Raw genomic sequence first — 22,619 nt, 5'->3', positions numbered from 1 at the left:
TCCCCATCGGCCGGACCCCAGCAGCCAGCTGGCCTGCTGGTCGGAGCATCTGCCCCCTGGTGGTCAGTGCGCATCATAGCGACCGGTCGGCTGGTCGAAGCGTCTGCCCCCTGGTGGTCAGTGCGCATCATAGCGACCGGTCGGCCGGTCGGCTGTCTGCCCCCTGGTGGTCAGTGCGCGTCATAGCGACTGGTCGGCCGGTCGGCGGTCTGCCCCCTGGTGGTCAGTGCGCATCATAGCGACCGGTCGGCCGGTCGGCTGTCTGCCCCCTGGTGGTCAGTGCGCGTCACAGCGACCGGTCGGCCGGTCGACTGTCTGCCCCCTGGTGGTCAGTGCGCGTCATAGCGACCGGTCGGCCGGTCGGCTGTCTGCCCCCTGGTGGTCAGTGCACATCATAGCGACTTGTTGAGCGGCCTTAGCATCTCATTAGCATAGGATGCTCTGATTGGTTGAACGGCCGACCGGACAACCACACACTTTGCATATTAGGCTTTTTGTTATATAGGATGTATATACGTGTATATTAGTCTTTCTCTCTCTAAAATCAATAAAAATATGTATTCAAAGGAGAGAGAGAGAGAGAGAGAGAGAGAGAGAAAGAGAGAGAGCTCTCTGGCCAGTGTGGCTCAGTGGATAGAGCTTCAGCCTGCAGACAGAAGGGTCCCGGGTTCGAGTCCCAGTCAAGGGCACAGGCCCGGGTTTCGGGCTCCATCCCCAACCAGTAGGGGGCGTGCGGGAGGCAGCCGGTCCTTGATTCTCTCTCCTCCTGGATGTTTCTCTCTCTCTCTCCTCTCTCTCTCTCTCTCTCTCTCTCTCTCTCTCTCTCTCTCTCTCTCCCCTTCCTCCCTGACATCAACGAAAAAATATTTTTTTAAAAAAAAGAGAGAGAGAGAGAGAGAGAGAGAGAGAGAGAGAAGGAAGTGTGACCTCTGACCTGGGCGCCCTCTCCTCTCCCAGGGCCTGCAGGTCCGGTTGCGGGTTCGAGATGGCGCCGCTGGTGGACGTCGCGGGCCTCCTGGTGCTGCTGAGGTTTGCATCCTGCGGAGAGACACAGCTGGGTAGGTCCCGGCCTGGGATAGGGGGACGGGTGGGCCACACCGAATCAGGTGACGCGGAGGGATTATGGGTAATGATGAGCCAGACAGAATCAGGTGACAGAAAGGGATTATGGGATATGGTGGGTCGCTCCTAAACAGGTGACGGTGAGGAATTATGGGATATGATGGGCCCCACCTCGGCAGGGGACAGTGAGGAATTATGGGTAATGGTGGGTCACTCCTAAGCAGGTGACGGGGAGGGATTATGGGTAATGATGAGCCAGACCTAATCAGGTGACAGGGAGGGATTATGGGAAATGGTGGGTCGCTCCTAAACAGGTGACGGTGAGGGATTATGGGATATGATGGGCCCCACCTCGGCAGGGGACAGTGAGGAATTATGGGTAATGGTGGGTCACTCCTAAGCAGGTGACAGGGAGGGATTATGGGTAATGATGAGCCAGACCTAATCAGGTGACAGGGAGGGATTATGGGATATGGTTGGTCGCTCCTAAACAGGTGACGGTGAGGGATTATGTGGTAATGATGGGTCCCCCTCAGCAGGTGACGGTTAAGGATTATGGGTAATGGTGGGTCCCACCTCAACAGGTGATGGTGAGGGATTATGGGTAATGGTGCCCCCCCAGCAGGTGACGGTGAGTGATTATGGGTAATGGTGGGCCCCACCTCAACAGGTGACTGTGAGGGATTATGGGTAATGGTGGGTCCCCCCTCAGCAGGTGACAGGGAGGGATAATGGGTAATGATGAGCCAGACCTAATCAGGTGACAGTGAGGGATTATGGGATATCATGGGCCCCACCTCAGCAGGGGACAGTGAGGGAATATGGGATATGATGGGCCCCACCTCAGCAGGGACAGTGAGGAATTATGGGTAATGGTGGGTCACTCCTAAGCAGGTGACAGGGAGGGATTATTGGAAATGGTGGGCCACGCCTAATCAGGTGACAGTGAACATGAGGGATTATGGGTAATGGTGCACCACACCTAATCAGGTGACAGTGAGGGATTATGGGATATGATGGGCCCCACCTCAGCAGGGGACAGTGAGGAATTATGGGTAATGGTGGGTCACTCCTAAGCAGGTGACAGTGAGGGATCATGGGATATGATGGGCCCCACCTCAGCAGGGGACAGTGAGGAATTATGGGTAATGGTGGGTCACTCCTAAGCAGGTGACAGTGAGGGATCATGGGTAATGCTGGGTCCCCCCTCAGCAGGTGACGGTTAAGGATTATGGGTAATGGTGGGTCCCACCTCAACAGGTGATGGTGAGGGATTATGGGTAATGGTGCCCCCCCAGCAGGTGACGGTGAGTGATTATGGGTAATGGTGGGCCCCACCTCAACAGGTGACTGTGAGGATTATGGGTAATGGTGGGTCCCCCCTCAGCAGGTGACAGGGAGGGATAATGGGTAATGATGAGCCAGACCTAATCAGGTGACAGTGAGGGATTATGGGATATGATGGGCCCCACCTCAGCAGGGGACAGTGAGGGAATATGGGATATGATGGGCCCCACCTCAGCAGGGGACAGTGAGGAATTATGGGTAATGGAGGGTCACTCCTAAGCAGGTGACAGGGAGAGATTATGGAAATGGTGGGCCACGCCTAATCAGGTGACAGTGAACGTGAGGGATTTTGGGTAATGGTGGGTCACCCTAAGCAGGTGACGGGGAGGGATTATGGGAAATGGTGAGCCACACCTAATCAGGTGACGCTGAGGGATTATGGGTAATGGTGGGTCCCTCCTCAGCAGGGGAAGGTGAGGAATTATGGGATATGGTGGGCCACACCTAATCAGGTGACGGTGAGGGATCATGGGTAATGGTGGGCCCCCCTCAGCAGGTGACGGTGAGAGATTATGGGTAATGGTGGGCCACACCTCAGCAGGTGACGGTGAGGGATTATGGGTAATGGTGGGTCCCCCCTCAGCTGGTGACGGTGAGGGATTATGGGTAATGGTGGGTCACACCTAAGCAGGTGACGGTGAGGGATTATGGGATGGGTGGGCCTCCCCTCAGCAGGGACGGTGAGGAATCATGGGTAATTTATTTTATTTCCTGTCTGTGTGTCCGTGTGTCGCTCTGTCCCCCGTCCGCAGAGGACACTCCGCCCCCCGTCTCCCACCTGAGGCTGGACCCGGGGACCAAGACCCTGAGCTGGGAGTCCCGGGCGGACGTGACCCCGCAGGAGTGCCGGCTGGACGCCCCACCCCGATTCTCCACCAGGCAGCTCCCGCAGGTGCGTGTGCGCGGGCTCCGGGTTCCAGGCCCCCGGCTCTGCTCCCTGTGGACCTGGGGTTTTCATGGTGAGACGCCTCTTACTGCTCTGGCTGAGAGAGAGAGAGAGAGAGAGAGAGAGAGAGAGAGAGAGAGAGAGAAGGAGGGAGGGAGGGAGGAAGGAAGGAAGAAAGGAGAAAAAGGAAGAAAGAAAGAAAGAAAGAAAGAAAGAAAGAAAGAAAGAAAGAAAGAAAGAAAGAAAGAAAGAGAGATAGAGAGAAGAGAGAGAGAGAGAGAGAGAGAGTTAGGGAGGGAGGGAGGGAGGAAGGAAGGAAGGAAGGAAGGAAGGAAGGAAGGAAGGAAAGAAGGAAGGAAGGAAGGAAGGAGAAAAAGGAAGAAAGAAAGAAAAAGAAAGAAAGAAAGAGAGAAAGAAATAAAGAGAGAGAGAGAAGAGAGAGAGAGAGAGAGAGAGAGAGAGAGAGAGAGGGGAGAAGAAGAAGGAGGAGGGAGGGAGGGAGGAAGGAAGTAAGGAAGAAGAAAGAGAAAGAAAGAGAGAGAGAGAGAGAGAGGGAGGGAGGGAGGGAGGAAGGAAGGAAGGAAGGAGAAAAGGAAGAAAGAAAGAAAGAAAGAGAGAGAGAAAAGAGAGAGAGAGAGAGACGAAAGAAAGAAGACAGAGAGATAAAGAAAGAAAAAGAAAGAGAAAAAGGAAGGAAGGAAGGAAGGAAGAGAAAGAAGACAGAAAGAAAGGAAGAAAGAAAGAAAGAAAGAAAGAAAGAAAGAAAGAGAAAGAAAGAGAGAGAGAGACAGAGAGAGAGACAGAGAGAGAGACAGAGAGAGAGAGAGAGAAGACAGAGAATGAAAGAAAATGTGCCAATCATTCGCCTTTTATCCTATAAACACACACCCATCCCGACCGTACGATTCTGTGTCCAGAGATCACCCTCCTCCTCCAGCCGCTCCGTGTCCATTCAAAGCAAAAGAAACACCTTCAAGGCTGCCCGTACGACCTTGGCCATGACCTTGACCGTGACCTTTCTTTGTCATGACCTTGACTGTGACCTTCTGTTGTGACCTTTGACCGTGACCTTAACCGCGACTTTGACCACGACCTTTGACTGTGACATTATACTGGTGACATTCGAGTGTGACTTTTTTCTCGTGACCTTTTTGCAGTGACCTTTGACCGCGACCTCTTTGTCGTGACCTTTGACCATGACATTTCACCGTGACCTTTTGACCGTGTCCTTTTTGTCGTGACCCTTTGACCGTGACCTTTGACCGTGACCCTTCTTGTTGTGACCTTTTGGCCGTGACCTATGACCGTGACTTTTGTCATGACCTTGACCTTGACCTTGACCTTTGACCGTGACCTTTTGACTGTGTCCTTTTTGTCGTGACCCTTTGACCGTGACCCTTCTTGTTGTGACCTTTTGGCCGTGGCCTCTGACCGTGACTTTTTGTCATGACCTTGACCGTGGCCTTTAACGGTGACCTCTTGTCGTAACCTTTTGACTGTGACGTTTGACAGTGACTTTTTTCGTGACCTTGGCGCTGACCTTTTGGCCGTGATTTTGTTGTTGTTGTTGTGACCTTGACCTTGACCTTTGACCGTGACCTTTTGACTGTGTCCTTTTTGTCGTGACCCTTTGACCGTGACCCTTCTTGTTGCGACCTTTTGGCCGTGACCCCTGACCGTGACTCTTTGTCATGACCTTGACCGTGACCTTTAACGGTGACCTTTTGTCGTAACCTCTTGACTGTGACCTTTGACTGTGACTTTTTTCGTGAACTTGGCACTGACCTTTTGACTGTGGTTGTTTTTTTTTTTTTGCTGTGACCTCGACCTTGACCTTTGACCTTTGGTTGTGGCCTTTGACCTTGACCTTGACCCCCATGACCTTGACCTTTGACCTCGCCTCTGTCCCAGGTCACGGCCAAGGGCGGTTACTCCTGTCACTTCCCGAACGCCGTCCTGCACCGCGGGGCAACCCTCACGGTGGAGGGCACGGCCGAGGGCACCCCCTTCCGGTCGGTCCTGGAATTCCGGAATCCGGGTGAGAACTGCACGCCCCCCCCAATCCCCCCCCCCACACACACAGGGGACCCCAACATCCTCCGGGTCCTCCGAGCGGCCGGCTCGGACCCCACGGTCAGGAGGGGCCCCGGGTCCGAGGGCCCGGAGGGCCTGGGGAGGGGGGGAGGGCCAGCGGGAAGGATTTATTTTTTTTAAAAAAATTTATTTTATCCCCCGGCCGGTGTGGCTCGGTGGGTAGAGCGTCGGCCTGCGGACGGAAGGGTCCCGGGTTCGATTCCCAGGTCAAGGGCGTGGGCCTTGGTGGCTGAGGGCACATCCCCAGTGGGGGGCGTGCAGGAGGCGGCTGATGGATGTGTCTCTCTCATCATGGATGTTTCTCTCTCTCTCTCTCTCTCCTTTCTTCTCTGAAATCAATAAATACACAGTTTGGCTAAAATAAAATCACTAAAATTCTCTTAAATAAAATAAAATAAAGTAAACTAAAGTATATTTTTTAGCCCTGACGGTTGTGGCTCAGTGGATAGAGCCTCGGCCTGCTGGACGGAAGGGTCCCGGGTTCGATTCCCGGTCAAGGGCGTGGACCTGGGTGGCTGAGGGCACATCCCCAGTGGGGGGCGTGCAGGAGGCAGCGGATGGATGTGTCTCTCTCATCATCGATGTTTCTGACTCTCTTTCCCTCTCCCTTCCTCTCTGTGAAAAAAGCAGTAAAATATATTTTAAGTTAAAAGGAGAAAAGTAAAATAAAATAAAATAAAAAAGTAAAATAAAATACAGTAAAATAAAATAAATAAAATGTAATAAAATAAGTAAAATATAAAATTAAAGCCAAATCCGGTGTGGCTCAGTGGATAGAGCGCCGGCCTGCGGACGGAAGGGTCCCGGGTTCGATTCCCTGGTCAAGGGCGTGGACCTGGGTGGCTGAGGGCACATCCCCAGTGGGGGGCGTGCAAGAGGCAGCGGATGGATGTGTCTCTCTCATCATCGATGTTTCTGACTCTCTTTCCCTCTCTCTTCCTCTCTGTGTAAAAAAAAATCAATAAAATATATTTTAAATAAAATAAAATAAAACAAACAATCTAGCTCCCTATCCCTCTTCCTTCCTCTCTGTAAAAAAAAAACAAAACAATAAAATATATTTTAAATAAAATAAAATAAAATAAAATAAGAAATCTAGCTCTTTATCCCTCTCCCTTCCTCTCTGAAAAAAAAATCAATAAAATATATTTTAAATAAAATAAAATAAAATAAAAAATCTAGCTCTCTATCCCTCTCCCTTTCTCTCTGTAAAAAAAAAAAAAAACTCAATAGAATATATTTTAAATAAAATAAAATAAAATAAAAAATCGAGCTCCCTATCCCTCTCCATTCCTCTCTGTAAAAAAAAACAACAAACAATAAAATATATTTTAAATAAAATAAAATATCTAGCTCTCTATCCCTCTCCCTTCCTCTCTGCAAAAAATCAATTTAAAATATATATATATTTAAATTCTTTATTGGTTAAACGTTTTAGAAATGACCTTTTTTTTAAGGATTTTTTTCCCCCCTCGTGTCCCCCAGGCCCAGAGGGGTCAGGGGCCTCGAATTTCTCCTGCCTCATCTACAACCTGAGCCGCATGCACTGCGGCTGGAACCCGGGACCGGCCGCCCCGGCCGACGTCCAGTACCGGCTGTTCGGCTGGAGATCGGGGTGAGCGGGGACCGGCCGGGGGTGGGGGGCCGACCGGGGGGTGGGGGTCCCACCGAAATCCAAGGCCGTCCCGGCCAGTGTGGCTCAGCGGTTAGAGCGTCTGCCCTGTGAACCAGGAGGTTCACCGGTTCGATTCCCGGTCGAGGGCCACAGGCCCCGGGTTTGCAGGCTCCATCCCCAGCCAGGAGGGGGCGTGCAGGGGGGGGTCGGCCGGTCTGTGATTCTCTCTCTCTCTCTCTTCATGGATGTTTCTCTCTCTCTCTCTCTCTCTCTCTCTCTCTCTGCAGGGGAGGGCAGTTGGGGGCGACCAGGCCTGCAGGGGAGGGCAGTTAGGGGCCACCAGGCCTGCAGGGGAGGGCAGTTAGGGGCGACCAGGCCTGCAGGGGAGGGCAGTTGGGGGCGACCAGGCCTGCAGGGGAGGGCAGTTAGGGGCCACCAGGCCTGCAGGGGAGGGCAGTTAGGGGCCACCAGGCCTGCAGGGGAGGGCAGTTAGGGGCGACCAGGCCTGCAGGGGAGGGCAGTTAGGGGCGATCAGACTGACAGGGGAGGGCAGTTAGGGGCGATCAGACTGACAGGGGAGGGCAGTTAGGGGCGGCCAGGCCTGCAGGGGAGGGCAGTTAGGGGTGACCAGGCCTGCAGGGGAGGGCAGTTAGGGGCGACCAGGCCTGCAGGGGAGGGCAGTTAGGGGGTGACCAGGCCTGCAGGGGAGGGCAGTTGGGGGCGACCAGGCCTGCAGGGGAGGGCAGTTAGGGGCAATCAGGCCTGCAGGGGAGGGCAGTTAGGGGCGACCAGGCCTGCAGGGGAGGGCAGTTAGGGGGCGACCAGGCCTGCAGGGGAGGGCAGTTAGGGGCGACCAGGCCTGCAGGGGAGGGCAGTTAGGGGCGACCAGGCCTGCAGGGGAGGGCAGTTAGGGGCGATCAGGCCTGCAGGGAGGGCAGTTGGGGGGGACCAGGCCTGCAAGGGAGGGCAGTTAGGGGCAATCAGGCCTGCAGGGGAGGGCAGTTAGGGGCGACCAGGCCTGCAGGGGAGGGCAGTTAGGGGCCATCAGGCCTGCAGGGAGGGCAGTTAGGGGCAATCAGGCCAGCAGAGGAGGGCAGTTAGGGGCGATCAGGCCTGCAGGGGAGGGCAGTTAGGGGGTGACCAGGCCTGCAGGGGAGGGCAGTTAGGGGGGGAACCAGGCCTGCAGGGGAGGGCAGTTAGGGGGGGACCAGGCCTGCAGGGGAGGGCAGTTGGGGGCGACCAGGCCCTCACCCCCCCTCCTGGGCATTTGCAGGCGCCGGGACCCGCTGGAATGCCCCCGGTACGAGGCGGACGCCCGGGGCACCCGCGTGGCCTGCCGCTTTGACACGCTGCTCGGGTCCGAGCTGGCGGACTCCTACTCCTTCCTGATCAACGGCTCCAGCGCGCGCGGCCCCGTGCAGTTCACCGACGTGCCCCCCGTCAGCGGCGTGCGGATCGGTGAGACCGCGCCCCCACCCCGGGGTTCCTTACCCCCAAAAATGGACCAGATACATAGATAGATGAATGGATAGATAGATGAATGATAGAGATAATTATAGATAAATAGATAGATAGATAGATGATAGATAGATAGATAGATAGATGATAGATAGATGAATAGATAGATAGCTAAATGATAGAGATAATTATAGATAAATAGATAGATAGATAGATGAATAGACAGATAATAGATGATAGATAGACGGACGGATAGATAGATAGATAGATAGATAGATAGATAGATAGATAGATATAGATGTTTGCTGGATGGATAGATAGGTAGATAGATAGATAGATAGATAGATAGATAGATAGATAGATAGGTGAATAGTTAGATAAATAGATAGATAGATAGATAGATAGATAGATAGATAGATAGATATAGATGTTAGATGGATGGATAGATAGATAGATAGATAGATAGATAGATAGATAGATATAGATGTTTGCTGGATGAATAGATAGGTAGATAGATAGATAGATAGATAGATAGATAGATGAATAGTTAGATAAATAGATATATGAATAATTAGATAGATGATAGATAGATAGATACTAGATATATGAATAGTTAGATAGATAGATAGATAGATAGATGAATAGATAGATAGATAGATAGATGAATAGATAGATAGATAGATGAATAGATAGATAGATACATAGATAGATAGATAGATAGATGATAGATAGATAGATAGATATGGATAGATAGATAGATAGATAGATAGATTGATTGATAGATAGATAGATAGATGATAGATAGATAGATATGGATAGATGATAGATAGATACATAGATATATGAATAGTTAAATAGATAGATAGATAGATAGATAGATAGATAGATGAATAGATAGATAGATAGATAGATAGATAGATAGATAGATACCACCCTCCTCCGGCCGCTCCGAGGATAAATATTTAAAAATAATCCCGATGAACCCGGAGAAGAGAATCCTAAGAGTCTGTTCACTCCGCTCATGGGCCTCAGAGCAGCTGGTTGTGTCCTGTTTCTTGTTGTTTTATTTTCTGTATTTTATTTTTTTTTAAAGAAAAGTTCGACCCGCCGGCCAACCTCAGCGTCCGGGATAACGGGACGCACCACGTGATCCGCTGGGACCCCCCGCGGCTGCGGTTCGAGGCGGCGGGCCACGCGCTGTGCTTCGAGCTGGGCGTGCGGCGCGAGGTGAGGGCGGGGCCTGGGGGGCGGGCCCTTCAGCTCCCCCGCCCGGTCCCCAGCGGGATCTGCGGTCCATGATCTACCCATATCCATGTCTACATCGTCGATATATCCATGTCTACGTCTGTATTTATATCGATATCATCTAAATCTATATCGATATCTATGTCTATATCTATATAATCTATATATATATCTATTTATATCTATATCTATATCATATGTATCTATATCTATGTCTATGTCTATATCTATATCTATATCTATGTCTATGTCTATGTCTCTATGTCTATGTCTATATCTATATCTATATCTGTATCATATCTATATCTATGTCTATATCTATATCCATATCCATATCTATATCATCTGTATCTATGTCTATGTCTATGTCTATATCTATATCTATATCTATATCTGTATCTGTATCTATATATCTATATCATCTATATCTATATCTATATCTGTATCTATATCTATGTCTATATCTATGTCTTGTCTATGTCTGTGTCTATGTCTATATCTATATCTATGTATATATATCTATATCTCTATATCTCTATCTCTATCTCTACATCCATATCATATCTATATCTATATCTCTCTACATCTCTGTATCTCTATCTCGATCTCTATCTATCTCTATCTATATCTCTGTCTCTGTCTCTAACTATATCTATCTCTATTTCTCTATCTCTATCTATATCTCCATATCCATATCTATATCCATATCCGTATCCATATCTATATCCATATCCATATCATCTATAGCTATATCTATATCTATGTTTATGTCTATGTCTATATTTATATCATATCTATATCCATATCAATATCTATATCATCTGTATCTATATCTATGTCTATGTTCATGTCTATGTCTCTATCCATATCTATGTATATATATATATCTCTATCTCTATATCTCTATTTCTATCTCTATATCCAAATCATATCTATATCTATATCTATACCTATATCTCTCTACATCTCTGTATCTCTATCTCTATCTCTCTCTATCTCTGCCTCCATATCTCTATCTACATCTCTGTCTCTGTCTCCAACTATATCTATCTATATATCTCTATCTCTATCTCCATATCCATATCTGTATCCATATCTGTACCCATATCTATATCTATCTCTATGTTTATCTCTATGTCTATCTCTATCTCTATATCTATATCTATATCTATGTCTATATCTCTATCTCTATCTCTGTCTATGTCTATGTCTATGTCTATATCTCTGTCTCTATCTGTGTCTATGTCTATGTCTATGTCTATGTCTATCTATGTCTATGTCTATATCTATCTCTCTCTCTATCTCTCTCTATCTCTGCTTCCATATCTCTATCTATATCTGTCTCCGTCTCTAACTATATCTATCTATATCTCTCTATCATCTCTATCTCTATCTCTCTATCTCTATTTCCATATCTATATCCATATCCGTACCCATATCTATATCTATCTCTATGTTTATCTCTATCTCTATCTCTATCTCTATATCTATCTCTATATCATCTATATATCTATTTCTATACCTATATCTATATTTATACCTATGTCTATATCTCTAGCTCTATCTATATCTCTGTCCTATATCTCTGTCTCTATCTGTGTCTATGTCTATGTCTATGTCTATATCTATATCTATCTCTATCTCTATCTCTATGTCTATCTCTCTCTCTATCTCTATCTCTATCTCTCTCTATCTCTGCCTCCATATCTCTATCTATATCTCTGTCTCCGTATCTAACTATATCTATCTCTATCTCTATCTCTATCTCCATATCTATATCCATATCCGTACCCATATCTATCTCTATCTCTATGTTTATCGATATGTCTATCTCTGTATCTATATCTATATCTATATCTATCTCATCTATATCTATTTCTATGTCTATGTCTATGTCTATATCCATATCAATGTATATATATCTATATCTCTATATCTCTATCTCTATTTCGATCTCTATCACTATATCCACATCATATCTATATGTATATCCATATCATATCTCTATCTACATCTATATCTATCTATAGCTATATCTATATCTTCATATCTATATATCTAGATCTAGATCTATAACATATCTATATCTCTCTCTATCTCTGTCTCCATATCTCTATCTCTGTCTCTGTCTCTAACCATATCTATCTCTATCTCTCCATCTCTATCTCTATCTCTATCTCCATATCTATATCCATATCCGTACCCATATCTATATCTATCTCTATGTTTATCTCTATGTCTATCTCTATCTCTATATCTATACCTTTATCTATATCTATATCTATATCTATCTCATCAGTATCTATATCTATATCCATATCTATATCCATATCTATCTATCTCTATCTCATCTATATCTATGTCTATGTCTATATATCTATACTATGTCTCTATCCCTATCTCTATCTCTATCTATATCTCTGTCCTATATCTCTGTCTCTATCTGTGTCTATATCTATGTCTATGTCTATGTCTATCTCTATCTCTATCTTTATCTCTCTATCTCTCTCTATCTCTGCTTCCATATCTCTATCTATATCTCTGTCTCCGTCTCTAACTATATCTATCTATATCTCTCCATCTCTATCACTATCTCTCTATCTCTATCTCTATCTCATCCATATCTGTATCCATATCCGTATCCATACCTATATCTATCTCTATGTTTATCTCTATCTCTATCTCTATCTCATCTATATCTATACCAATGTCTATATCTATATCTAAATCTATCTATATGTCTATCTATTTCTCTATCTCTATCTATATCTCTGTCTCTATGTCTATGTCTCTGTCTATGTCTATGTCTATGTCTCTATCTATATCTCTATCTCTATCTCTATCTCTCTATCTCTATTTCCATATCTATATCCATATCCGTACCCATATCTATATCTATCTCTATGTTTATCTCTATCTCTATCTCTATCTCTATATCTATCTCTATATCATCTATATATCTATTTCTATACCTATATCTATATTTATACCTATGTCTATATCTCTAGCTCTATCTATATCTCTGTCCTATATCTCTGTCTCTATCTGTGTCTATGTCTATGTCTATGTCTATATCTATATCTATCTCTATCTCTATCTCTATGTCTATCTCTCTCTCTATCTCTATCTCTATCTCTCTCTATCTCTGCCTCCATATCTCTATCTATATCTCTGTCTCCGTCTCTAACTATATCTATCTCTATCTCTATCTCTATCTCCATATCTATATCCATATCCGTACCCATATCTATCTCTATCTCTATGTTTATCGATATGTCTATCTCTGTATCTATATCTATATCTATATCTATCTCATCTATATCTATTTCTATGTCTATGTCTATGTCTATATCCATATCAATGTATATATATCTATATCTCTATATCTCTATCTCTATTTCGATCTCTATCACTATATCCACATCATATCTATATGTATATCCATATCATATCTCTATCTACATCTATATCTATCTATAGCTATATCTATATCTTCATATCTATATATCTAGATCTAGATCTATAACATATCTATATCTCTCTCTATCTCTGTCTCCATATCTCTATCTCTGTCTCTGTCTCTAACCATATCTATCTCTATCTCTCCATCTCTATCTCTATCTCTATCTCCATATCTATATCCATATCCGTACCCATATCTATATCTATCTCTATGTTTATCTCTATGTCTATCTCTATCTCTATATCTATACCTTTATCTATATCTATATCTATATCTATCTCATCAGTATCTATATCTATATCCATATCTATATCCATATCTATCTATCTCTATCTCATCTATATCTATGTCTATGTCTATATATCTATACTATGTCTCTATCCCTATCTCTATCTCTATCTATATCTCTGTCCTATATCTCTGTCTCTATCTGTGTCTATATCTATGTCTATGTCTATGTCTGTCTATGTCTATGTCTATGTCTATGTCTATCTCTATCTCTATCTCTATCTCTCTATCTCTCTCTATCTCTGCTTCCATATCTCTATCTATATCTCTGTCTCCGTCTCTAACTATATCTATCTATATCTCTCCATCTCTATCACTATCTCTCTATCTCTATCTCTATCTCTATCTCCATATCTGTATCCATATCCGTATCCATACCTATATCTATCTCTATGTTTATCTCTATCTCTATCTCTATCTCATCTATATCTATACCTATGTCTATGTCTATATCTAAATTTATCTATATGTCTATCTATTTCTCTATCTCTATCTATATCTCTGTCTCTATGTCTATGTCTCTGTCTATGTCTATGTCTATGTCTCTATCTATATCTCTATCTCTATCTCTATCTCTCTATCTCTATTTCCATATCTATATCCATATCCGTACCCATATCTATATCTCTATGTTTATCTCTATCTCTATCTCTATCTCTATATCTATCTCTATATCATCTATATATCTATTTCTATACCTATATCTATATTTAAACCTATGTCTATATCTCTAGCTCTATCTATATCTCTGTCCTATATCTCTGTCTCTATCTGTGTCTATGTCTATGTCTATGTCTATATCTATATCTATCTCTATCTCTATCTCTATGTCTATCTCTCTCTCTATCTCTATCTCTATCTCTCTCTATCTCTGCCTCCATATCTCTATCTATATCTCTGTCTCCGTCTCTAACTATATCTATCTCTATCTCTATCTCTATCTCCATATCTATATCCATATCCGTACCCATATCTATATCTATCTCTATGTTTATCGATATGTCTATCTCTGTATCTATATCTATATCTATCTCATCTATATCTATTTCTATGTCTATGTCTATGTCTATATCCATATCAATGTATATATATCTATATCTCTATATCTCTATCTCTATTTCGATCTCTATCACTATATCCATATCATATCTATATGTATATCCATATCATATCTCTATCTACATCTATATCTATCTATAGCTATATCTATATCTTCATATCTATATATCTAGATCTAGATCTATAACATATCTATATCTCTCTCTATCTCTGTCTCCATATCTCTATCTCTGTCTCTGTCTCTAACCATATCTATCTCTATCTCTCCATCTCTATCTCTATCTCTATCTCCATATCTATATCCATATCCGTACCCATATCTATATCTATCTCTATGTTTATCTCTATGTCTATCTCTATCTCTATATCTATACCTTTATCTATATCTATATCTATATCTATCTCATCAGTATCTATATCTATATCCATATCTAAATCCATATCTATCTATCTCTATCTCATCTATATCTATGTCTATGTCTATATATCTATACTATGTCTCTATCCCTATCTCTATCTCTATCTATATCTCTGTCCTATATCTCTGTCTCTATCTGTGTCTATATCTATGTCTATGTCTATGTCTATCTCTATCTCTATCTCTATCTCTCTATCTCTCTCTATCTCTGCTTCCATATCTCTATCTATATCTCTTGTCTCCGTCTCTAACTATATCTATCTATATCTCTCCATCTCTATCACTATCTCTCTATCTCTATCTCTATCTCTATCTCCATATCTGTATCCATATCCGTATCCATACCTATATCTATCTCTATGTTTATCTCTATCTCTATCTCTATCTCATCTATATCTATACCTATGTCTATGTCTATATCTAAATCTATCTATATGTCTATCTATTTCTCTATCTCTATCTATATCTCTGTCTCTATGTCTATGTCTCTGTCTATGTCTATGTCTATGTCTAAATCTATCTATATGTCTGTCTATATGTCTATGTCTATGTCTCTATCTATATCTCTATCTCTATCTCTATCTCTATCTATCTCTGTCTCTATATCTCTGTCTCCATCTCCACATCCAGATCATATCACCTCCGCCATAAGAGCGCCATCCATCCATCCGCTTCTTTGTTTGTTTTACACAATCATTTTTATTTTTTAAAAAAATATGTTTTTAACCAAAACCGGTGTGGCTCAGTGGACAGAGCGTCGGCCTGCGGACTTGAAGGGTCCCGGGTTCGATTCCCGGTCAAGGGCATGGGCCTGGGTGGCTGAGGGCACATCCCCAGTGGGGGGCGTGCAGGAGGCAGCTGATCGATGTTTTTCTCTCTCATCATCGGTGTTTCTGGCTCTCTCTCTCCCTCTCCCTTCCTCTCTGCAAAAAAAAAAAAAAAAAAAAAAAAACAATAAAATATAAATATTTTTAAATCAATAAAGTATATTATTTAAAAAATAAAATAAAATATTTGTTTTTATCTTTTAAAAAAATAGGTTTTTATTGCTTTCAGAGAGGAGAGAGAGAGAGAGAGAGAGAGAGAGAGAGAGAAAGAGAGAGAGAGAGAGAGAGAGAGAGAGAGAGAGAAACATCCATGAGGCGAGAGAATCATGGACCAGCTGCCTCCTGCACGCCCCCTACTGGCTGGGGATGGAGCCCGCAACCCGGGCCTGTGCCCTCGGCCGGGAATCGAACCCGGGACCTGCTGGTTCCTGGGTCGACGCTCAGCCAACCACTGAGCCACACCAGCCAGGACCCAGAAGGATTTTATTATTATTGTTATTATTATTATTTTTTTTTTTATTTTTATTTCCCCCTCCATCTGTCGAATCCCAACTATTTTCATCTCAAAACAAAATTCCCACAAACTCAAAGGTTCGGGGTTTAAAATCCCTGCTTTTAAAATTCATGTTTTTTGTTGAAAAACTCAGCCTCTGAACCGTCTGCTCTTCTTTCCTTTGCTTTTTCGCCAGGGAAGTTCCTCCAGGCAAGACTCTGTACGTATATTTTTTCTCTATTTTTTAAAAAAATATTTGCGAGAGGCTCTGTGCATGAATCTGTGCACCTGATTATATATAGCGACCGGTCGGCCGGTCAGCTGTCTGCCCCCTGGTGGTCAGTGCGCGTCATAGCGACCGGTCGGCCGGTCGGCCGTCTGCCCCCTGGTGGTCAGTGCACGTCATAGCGACCGGTCGGCCGGTCGGCCGTCTGCCCCCTGGTGGTCAGTGCACTTCATAGCGACCGGTCGGCCGGTCGGCTGTCTGCCCCCTGGTGGTCAGTGCGCGTCATAGCGAGCGGTCGGCCGGTCGGCTGTCTGCCCCCTGGTGGTCAGTGCGCGTCATAGCGACCGGTCGGCCGGTCGACAGTCTGCCCCCTGGTGGTCAGTGCGCGTCATAGCGAGCGGTCGGCCGGTCGGCCGTCTGCCCCCTGGTGGTCAGTGCGCGTCATAGCGACCGGTCGGCCGGTCGACAGTCTGCCCCCTGGTGGTCAGTGCACGGCATAGCGACCGGTCGGCCGGTCGGCTGTCTGCCCCCTGGTGGTCAGTGCACTTCATAGCGACCGGTCGGCCGGTCGGCTGTCTGCCCCCTGGTGGTCAGTGCGCGTCATAGCGAGCGGTCGGCCGGTCGGCCGTCTGCCCCCTGGTGGTCAGTGCGCGTCATAGCGACCGGTCGGCCGGTCGGCCGTCTGCCCCCTGGTGGTCAGTGCACGTCATAGCAAGTGTTTTGCCTCATTAGCCTATCATTAGCATATTACACCCTGATTGGCTGAACAGCCTGCTGGGCAACTTAGCATATTAGGCTTTTATTCTATAGGATTCACTGGACGCCCCTTCAAAGGCAGAGTTTTTGCTCAAGCTGATCGACTGCCCCCTGGTGGTCAGTGCAAGTCATAGCGACCGGTCGGCCGGTCAACCATCTGCCCCCTGTTGGTCAGTGCACGTCATAGCGACCGGTCGACCGGTCAACCATCTGCCCCCTGTTGGTCAGTGCACGTCATAGCAAGCAGTTGAGTTGCATTTGCATATCATCAGCACATCATTAGCATGTCGTTAGCATGTCATTAGCATACGGCTCTTTGATTTGTTGAACAGCCAACCTGTCCACCTGACACTTAGCATAGTAGGCTTTATATTCTATAGGATTTCTTTCATGGATGTCAGAGAGGAACAAAGAGAGAGAGAGAAAGAGAGAGAAACACCCATGAGGAGAGAGAGAGAGAGAGAGAGAGAGAATCACAGACCGGCTGCCTCCTGCACGCCCCCCACCTGGGGACGGAGCCCTGGACCCGGGAATCGAACCCGGGACCCTCCCGCACAGCAGGCCGGCGGCTCTAACCACTGAGCCGCACCGGTTTCGGGCAAAGCAAAAAAAAAAAAAAGTAAATACACGCTTTGGCCACTAGAGGTCAGTAGAGAGACAGGGACCGCGGATCCATGGCATTTTTTAAATTTATTTTTTATTTTTTAAGAAAAAATATATTTTTAATTGATTTTTTTTTTTTACAGAGAGGATAGGAGAGGGAGAGAGAGACACACCCACCAGCTGCCTCCTGCACGCCCCCCACTGGGGATGTGCCCTCAGCCACCACCGAGGCCCATGCCCTTGACCCCGGATGGAATCGAACCCGGGACCCTTCCGTCCAGCAGGCCGGCGGCTCTAACCACTGAGCCGCACCGGCCAGGGGCTCCCAAAAGCTTTTTTTTTTTTTTTTTAATTCGCGGTTTCCATGAGGAGGAAAATGGTGAGAATGGGACCTGAGAATGGACCCCCCTCCAGCCCTCACACCCAACCTCCTCCTTCGTCCCTTTTTGGGGCGCTCACGGGGGGGGGGGGGTGCCTGGATTTTTCCGGAAGGTTCTGCTCCGGGGAAGAGAAGAGAACGTGTACCTGCTGCCCGGGTCCCCGGAGAGAGGCGGCCACACGGTCCGGGTGCGAGTGAGGTTCCTGCGCGGAGAGATCTGGAGCGACTGGACCCCCGCCGTCAGGTTCGGTGAGTCCGGGGGGTGGGGGGGGGGGACCCGCCGGGTTCAGAGGTCACCGGCCTGGCCCCTCGGCCGCCTGCCCGCCGTCCGTCCGTCCGTCCGTCCGCGGCCTCCGCGTGGCTTCTCCTCGGTGTGAGAACAAGGAAGCTGGTGTCCGAGCCATCACTCCTGGTCTTTCTGGTTCTTTAAAAAATAAAAGATAAAATTGCTAGAGGCCTGGTGCATGGAGATTCCTGCAAGAAAAGAGAGAGAGAGAGAGAGAGAGAGAGAGAGAGAGAGAGAGAGAGAGGAGTAAAGAAATAGAAAGAATGAAAGAGGAAAAAAAAGAAAAAAGAGAAAGAAAGAAAAAAAGATAGAGGAAGACAGAGAGAGGGGGGAAGGAAGAGAAAGAAAGAAAGAAAGAAAGAAAGAAAGAAAGAAAGAAAGAAAGAAAGAAAGAAAGAAAGAAAAGAAAAGAAAAGAAAAGAAAAGAAAAGAAAAGAAAAGAAAAGAAAAGAAAAGAAAAAAGAAAGGAGAAAGAAAGAAAGAGAGAAAGAGAGAGAGAGACAGAGAGAGAGAAAGGAAGAGAAAGAGAGAGAGAGAAAGTAAGAAAGAGAGAGAAAAAGAGAGAAAAAAGATAGAAAGGAGAGAGAGAGAGAGAGAGAGAGAGAGAGAGAGAGAGAGAGAATAAAAGAGAAAAAAGAGAAACAAGGAAAGAAAGAAAGAAAGAAAGAAAGAAAGAAAGAAAGAAAGAAAGAAAAAGAGAGAAAGGAAGAAAAAAGAAAGAGAAAGAAAGAGAGAGAAAGAGAGAAAGAAAGAAAGAAAGAGAGAGAGAGAGAAAGAAAGAAAGAAAGAAAGAAAGAAAGAAAGAAAGAGAAAGAAAGAAAGAAAGAAAGAAAGAAAGAAAGAAAGAAAGAAGGAAAGAAAGAAAGAAAGAAAGAGAAAGAGAGAGAGAGAGAGAGAGAGAGAAGACCCATGGGGGTGGGTCTGTCTGTCCCCAGCTGCCCGCCCCCCCACCCCCAATGCTGGGACGTCACCCCCAGGGCCCGGCCGTCCTGCTCTCCCGGCTCCGAGTTCCCCATCATGCACTTCTCCTCTCGGCCAGCAGAGGGCGCCGAAGTCACAAGGATGACTGAGCAACTCCCAGCATGCCTTGCGTCGACTCCTAACACGCTGGCCCCACAGACCTGGCCAAAAATAATTAATTAAAATTTAAAAAAAAAAAAAAATTTTTAAATATCATGCTAATTAGATAATTGACTTCATTCAAATATGTTGAGACTAAGCAGCCCAATTTCTAAATTTAAAAAAAAAAATTAATTAAATTTAAAAAAAAAAAAAAGAAAAAAAACTCACAGGGCCCAGGCCGGTGTGGCTCAGTGGTTAGAGAGCATCGGCCTGCGGACGGGAAGGTCCCGGGTTCGATTCCACCCGGTCAAGGGCATGGACCTCGGTGGTGGCTGAGGGCACATCCCCAGTGGGGGGCGTGCAGGAGGCAGCTGGTGGATGATTCTCTCTCATCTTGGATGTTTCTGAGTCTCTGTCCCTCTCCCTTCCTCTCGGTAAAAAAAAAAAAATCGATAAAATGTATTTTTATAAAAAATTAAAATAAAAAAAATAAGAAAAAAAAACCTCACAAGATGATAGGATCCCAGCTTTCCTGGGCCCAGAGGTCCTTCCGTGCCTGTGTATGCAAATCAGCCCGCCATCTTTGTTGCCTTCATTTGCATACGTGCTCCTGATTGGCTGGTGGGCGTCGTGGTGGTCCGGTCAATTTGCATATTTCTTTTTTATTTGTGCAGGTTTTTTTTTTTAATTTCAGAGAGGTAGGGAGAGGGAGAGAGAGAAAGAGAGAGAGAGAGAGAGAGAGAGAGAGAGAGAGAAGCATCTCGCCTTGCACAAGTCACACATACCCTCTCTCTCCCCTCCTTGTTGTCTGTGGATGAGACGCGGGAGGAGGAAACTGAGGGATCCGGACTGGGGTCCATGCCGGAAGCCAGTGTGGCTCAGTGGGCAGAGCGTCGGCCTGCGGACGGAAGGGTCCCGGGATCGAGTCCCCGGGGTCAAGGGCATGGACCTGCGTGGCTGAGGGCACATCCCCAGTGGGGGGCGTGCGGGAGGCAGCTGGTCGATGTTTCTCTCTCCGATGTTTCTGACTCCCTCTCCCTTCCTCTCTGTGAAAAAATCAATAAAAAATATTAAAGAAAAAAAAAAAAAAGACTGGGGTCCACTCTGACCCTCTGTCTCTTCTTCTCTCTCCCCCCCCCCCCACCCTCAGGCCTCGCAGACCAGGGTCCTGGCGGCTTCCCCGTCCCCCTAGTGGGGATGGTGGTGGGGGCGGCCACCCTGGGCATCACGGTCTTCATGTACGAGGTACGACCCCCGACCCCTGACCCTTCACCCTTGACCCGTCACCCCAACCCCGCAACCCCCACCCCGATGCCCACGCCACTCTCACAGACAGAACAAACAGACACACACACACACACACACACACAAAAATAAAGAACTCAAACATGTTATGCTCTGAGCCCTGGCTGGTGTGGCTCAGTGGGTAGAGCGTCATCGGCCTGCTGGACGGGAGGGGTCCCGGGTTCGATTCCCTCCAGGTCAAGGGCATGGGCCTTGGTGGTGGCTGAGGGCACATCCCCAGTGGGGGGCGTGCAGGAGGCAGCCGGTCGGTGATTCTCTCTCCTCATGGATGTTTCTTTCTCTCTCTCTCTCTCTCTCTCTCTCTCTCTCTCTCTCTCTCCCTCTCTTTCTCTCCCTTCCTCTCTGAAATCAATTAAAAAAAATCTTGTTGTTCTTCTTGTTGTTGTTGTTAATTTTCCTCTTCTTCTTGTTCTTCTCCTTCTACTTCTTCTTCTTCATCATCTTCCTCTTCTTGTTCTTGTGGTTGCTGTTGTTCTTCTTTTTGTTGTTGCTGTTGTTCTTTGTCTTCTTCTTCTTGGTCTTCTTCTCCTTGTTCTTCTTGTTCTTGTTGTTCTTGATCTTCTTTTTCTTCTTGTTCTTTTGTTCTTCTTCTCCGTTGTCTTCTTATACTTCTTCTTCTCCTTGTTCTTCTTCTTCTTATTCTTCTTCTTCTCCTTCTTCTTCTTCTTCTTCTTCTTTTCTTCTTCTTCTCCTTCTTCTCCTCCTCCTCCTCCTCCTCCTCCTCCTCCTCCTCCTCCTTCCTTCTTCTTCTTCTTCTTCTCTTCTTCTTCTTCTTCTTCTTCTTCTTCTTCTTTTCTTCTTCTCCTTCTTCTTCTTCTCCGTGTTCTTCTTCTTCTCATTCGTCTTCTCCTTCTCCTTGTTCTTCTTCTTCTCATTCGTCTTCTTCTTCTCCTTCTACTTGTTCTTCTTCTTCATCATCTTCATGTTCCTGTTGTTGTTCTTCTTCTTGTTTTTCTTGTTCTTCTTCTTGTTGTTGCTGTTGTTCTTGTTGTTCTTTTTCTTCTTCTTCTTCTTGTTCTTGTTGTTCTTCTTCTTGTTGTTGTTGTTCTTGTTCTTTTTCTACTCGTTCTTCTTCTTGTTTCTCTTGTTCTTCTTATTCTTGTTGTTGTTGATCTTGTTCTTGTTGCTGTTCTTCTTGTTGTTCTTCTTATTGTTGCTGTTGTTGTTGCTGTTTTTGTTGTTCTTGTTGTTGTTCTTCTTGTTCTTTTTCTTCTTGTTCTTCTTGTTCTTCTTCTTATTCTTCTCTGTCTTCTTCTTCTCCTACTTCTTCTTCTTCTTCTTCTTGTTCTTGTTGCTGTTGTTGTTCTTGTTCTTCTTCTTCTTCTTCTTCTTCTTGTTATTCTTGTGGTTGTTGTTCTTCTTCTTGTTCTTCTTGTTCTTGTTCTTGTTGTTGTTGTTCTCCTTCTACTTCTCCTTCTCCTCCTACTCCTCCTCCTCCTTCCCCTTCTCCTACTCCTCCTCCTCCTCCTCCTTCTCCTCCTCCTCCTCCTCCTCCTTCTTCTTCTTCTCCTCCATCTCCTCCTCCTCCTCCTCCTCCTCCTCCTCCTTCTCCTTCTCTTTCTCTTTCTCCTTCTCCTCCTCCTTCTCCTTCTCCTCCTCCTCCTCCTCCTCCTCCTCCTCCTCCTCCTCCTCCTCCATCTCCTCCTCCTCCTCCTCCTCCTCCTCCTCCTCCTCCTCCATCTCCTCCTCCTCCTCCATCTCCTCCTCCTCCTCCTCCTCCATCTCCTCCTCCTCCTCCTTCTCCTCC

The 22,619-nt window shown here is 45.8% G+C and overlaps 1 protein-coding gene across 2 annotated transcripts; it reads left to right on the top strand.

The window, feature by feature from the left end:
* The first annotated feature begins 961 nt into the window (after positions 1 to 961).
* LOC311616143 (granulocyte-macrophage colony-stimulating factor receptor subunit alpha-like) lies at positions 962 to 21,118 on the top strand. Of its 2 annotated transcripts, XM_084907377.1 has the most exons (8): positions 962 to 1,058; positions 3,162 to 3,301; positions 5,207 to 5,333; positions 6,875 to 7,004; positions 8,278 to 8,462; positions 9,556 to 9,689; positions 18,333 to 18,468; positions 20,718 to 21,118. In XM_084907377.1, exons 1-8 carry the CDS (start codon positions 986 to 988, stop codon positions 20,942 to 20,944), a joined length of 1,152 nt encoding a protein of 383 aa, XP_084763503.1. In that variant the 5' UTR covers positions 962 to 985; the 3' UTR covers positions 20,945 to 21,118. The 2 variants fall into 2 exon arrangements, with proteins under 2 accessions (XP_084763503.1, XP_084763502.1); XM_084907376.1 differs by lacking the exon at positions 962 to 1,058 and having other exon boundaries at positions 2,657 to 3,301.
* The last annotated feature ends 1,501 nt before the right edge of the window (positions 21,119 to 22,619 follow it).

Source organism: Pipistrellus hanaki (assembly GCF_964339955.1).
Source record: "Pipistrellus hanaki genome assembly, contig: scaffold_72, whole genome shotgun sequence".
Lineage (NCBI taxonomy): Eukaryota > Metazoa > Chordata > Mammalia > Chiroptera > Vespertilionidae > Pipistrellus > Pipistrellus hanaki.
This window is presented reverse-complemented; position numbering and strand designations above follow the sequence as displayed.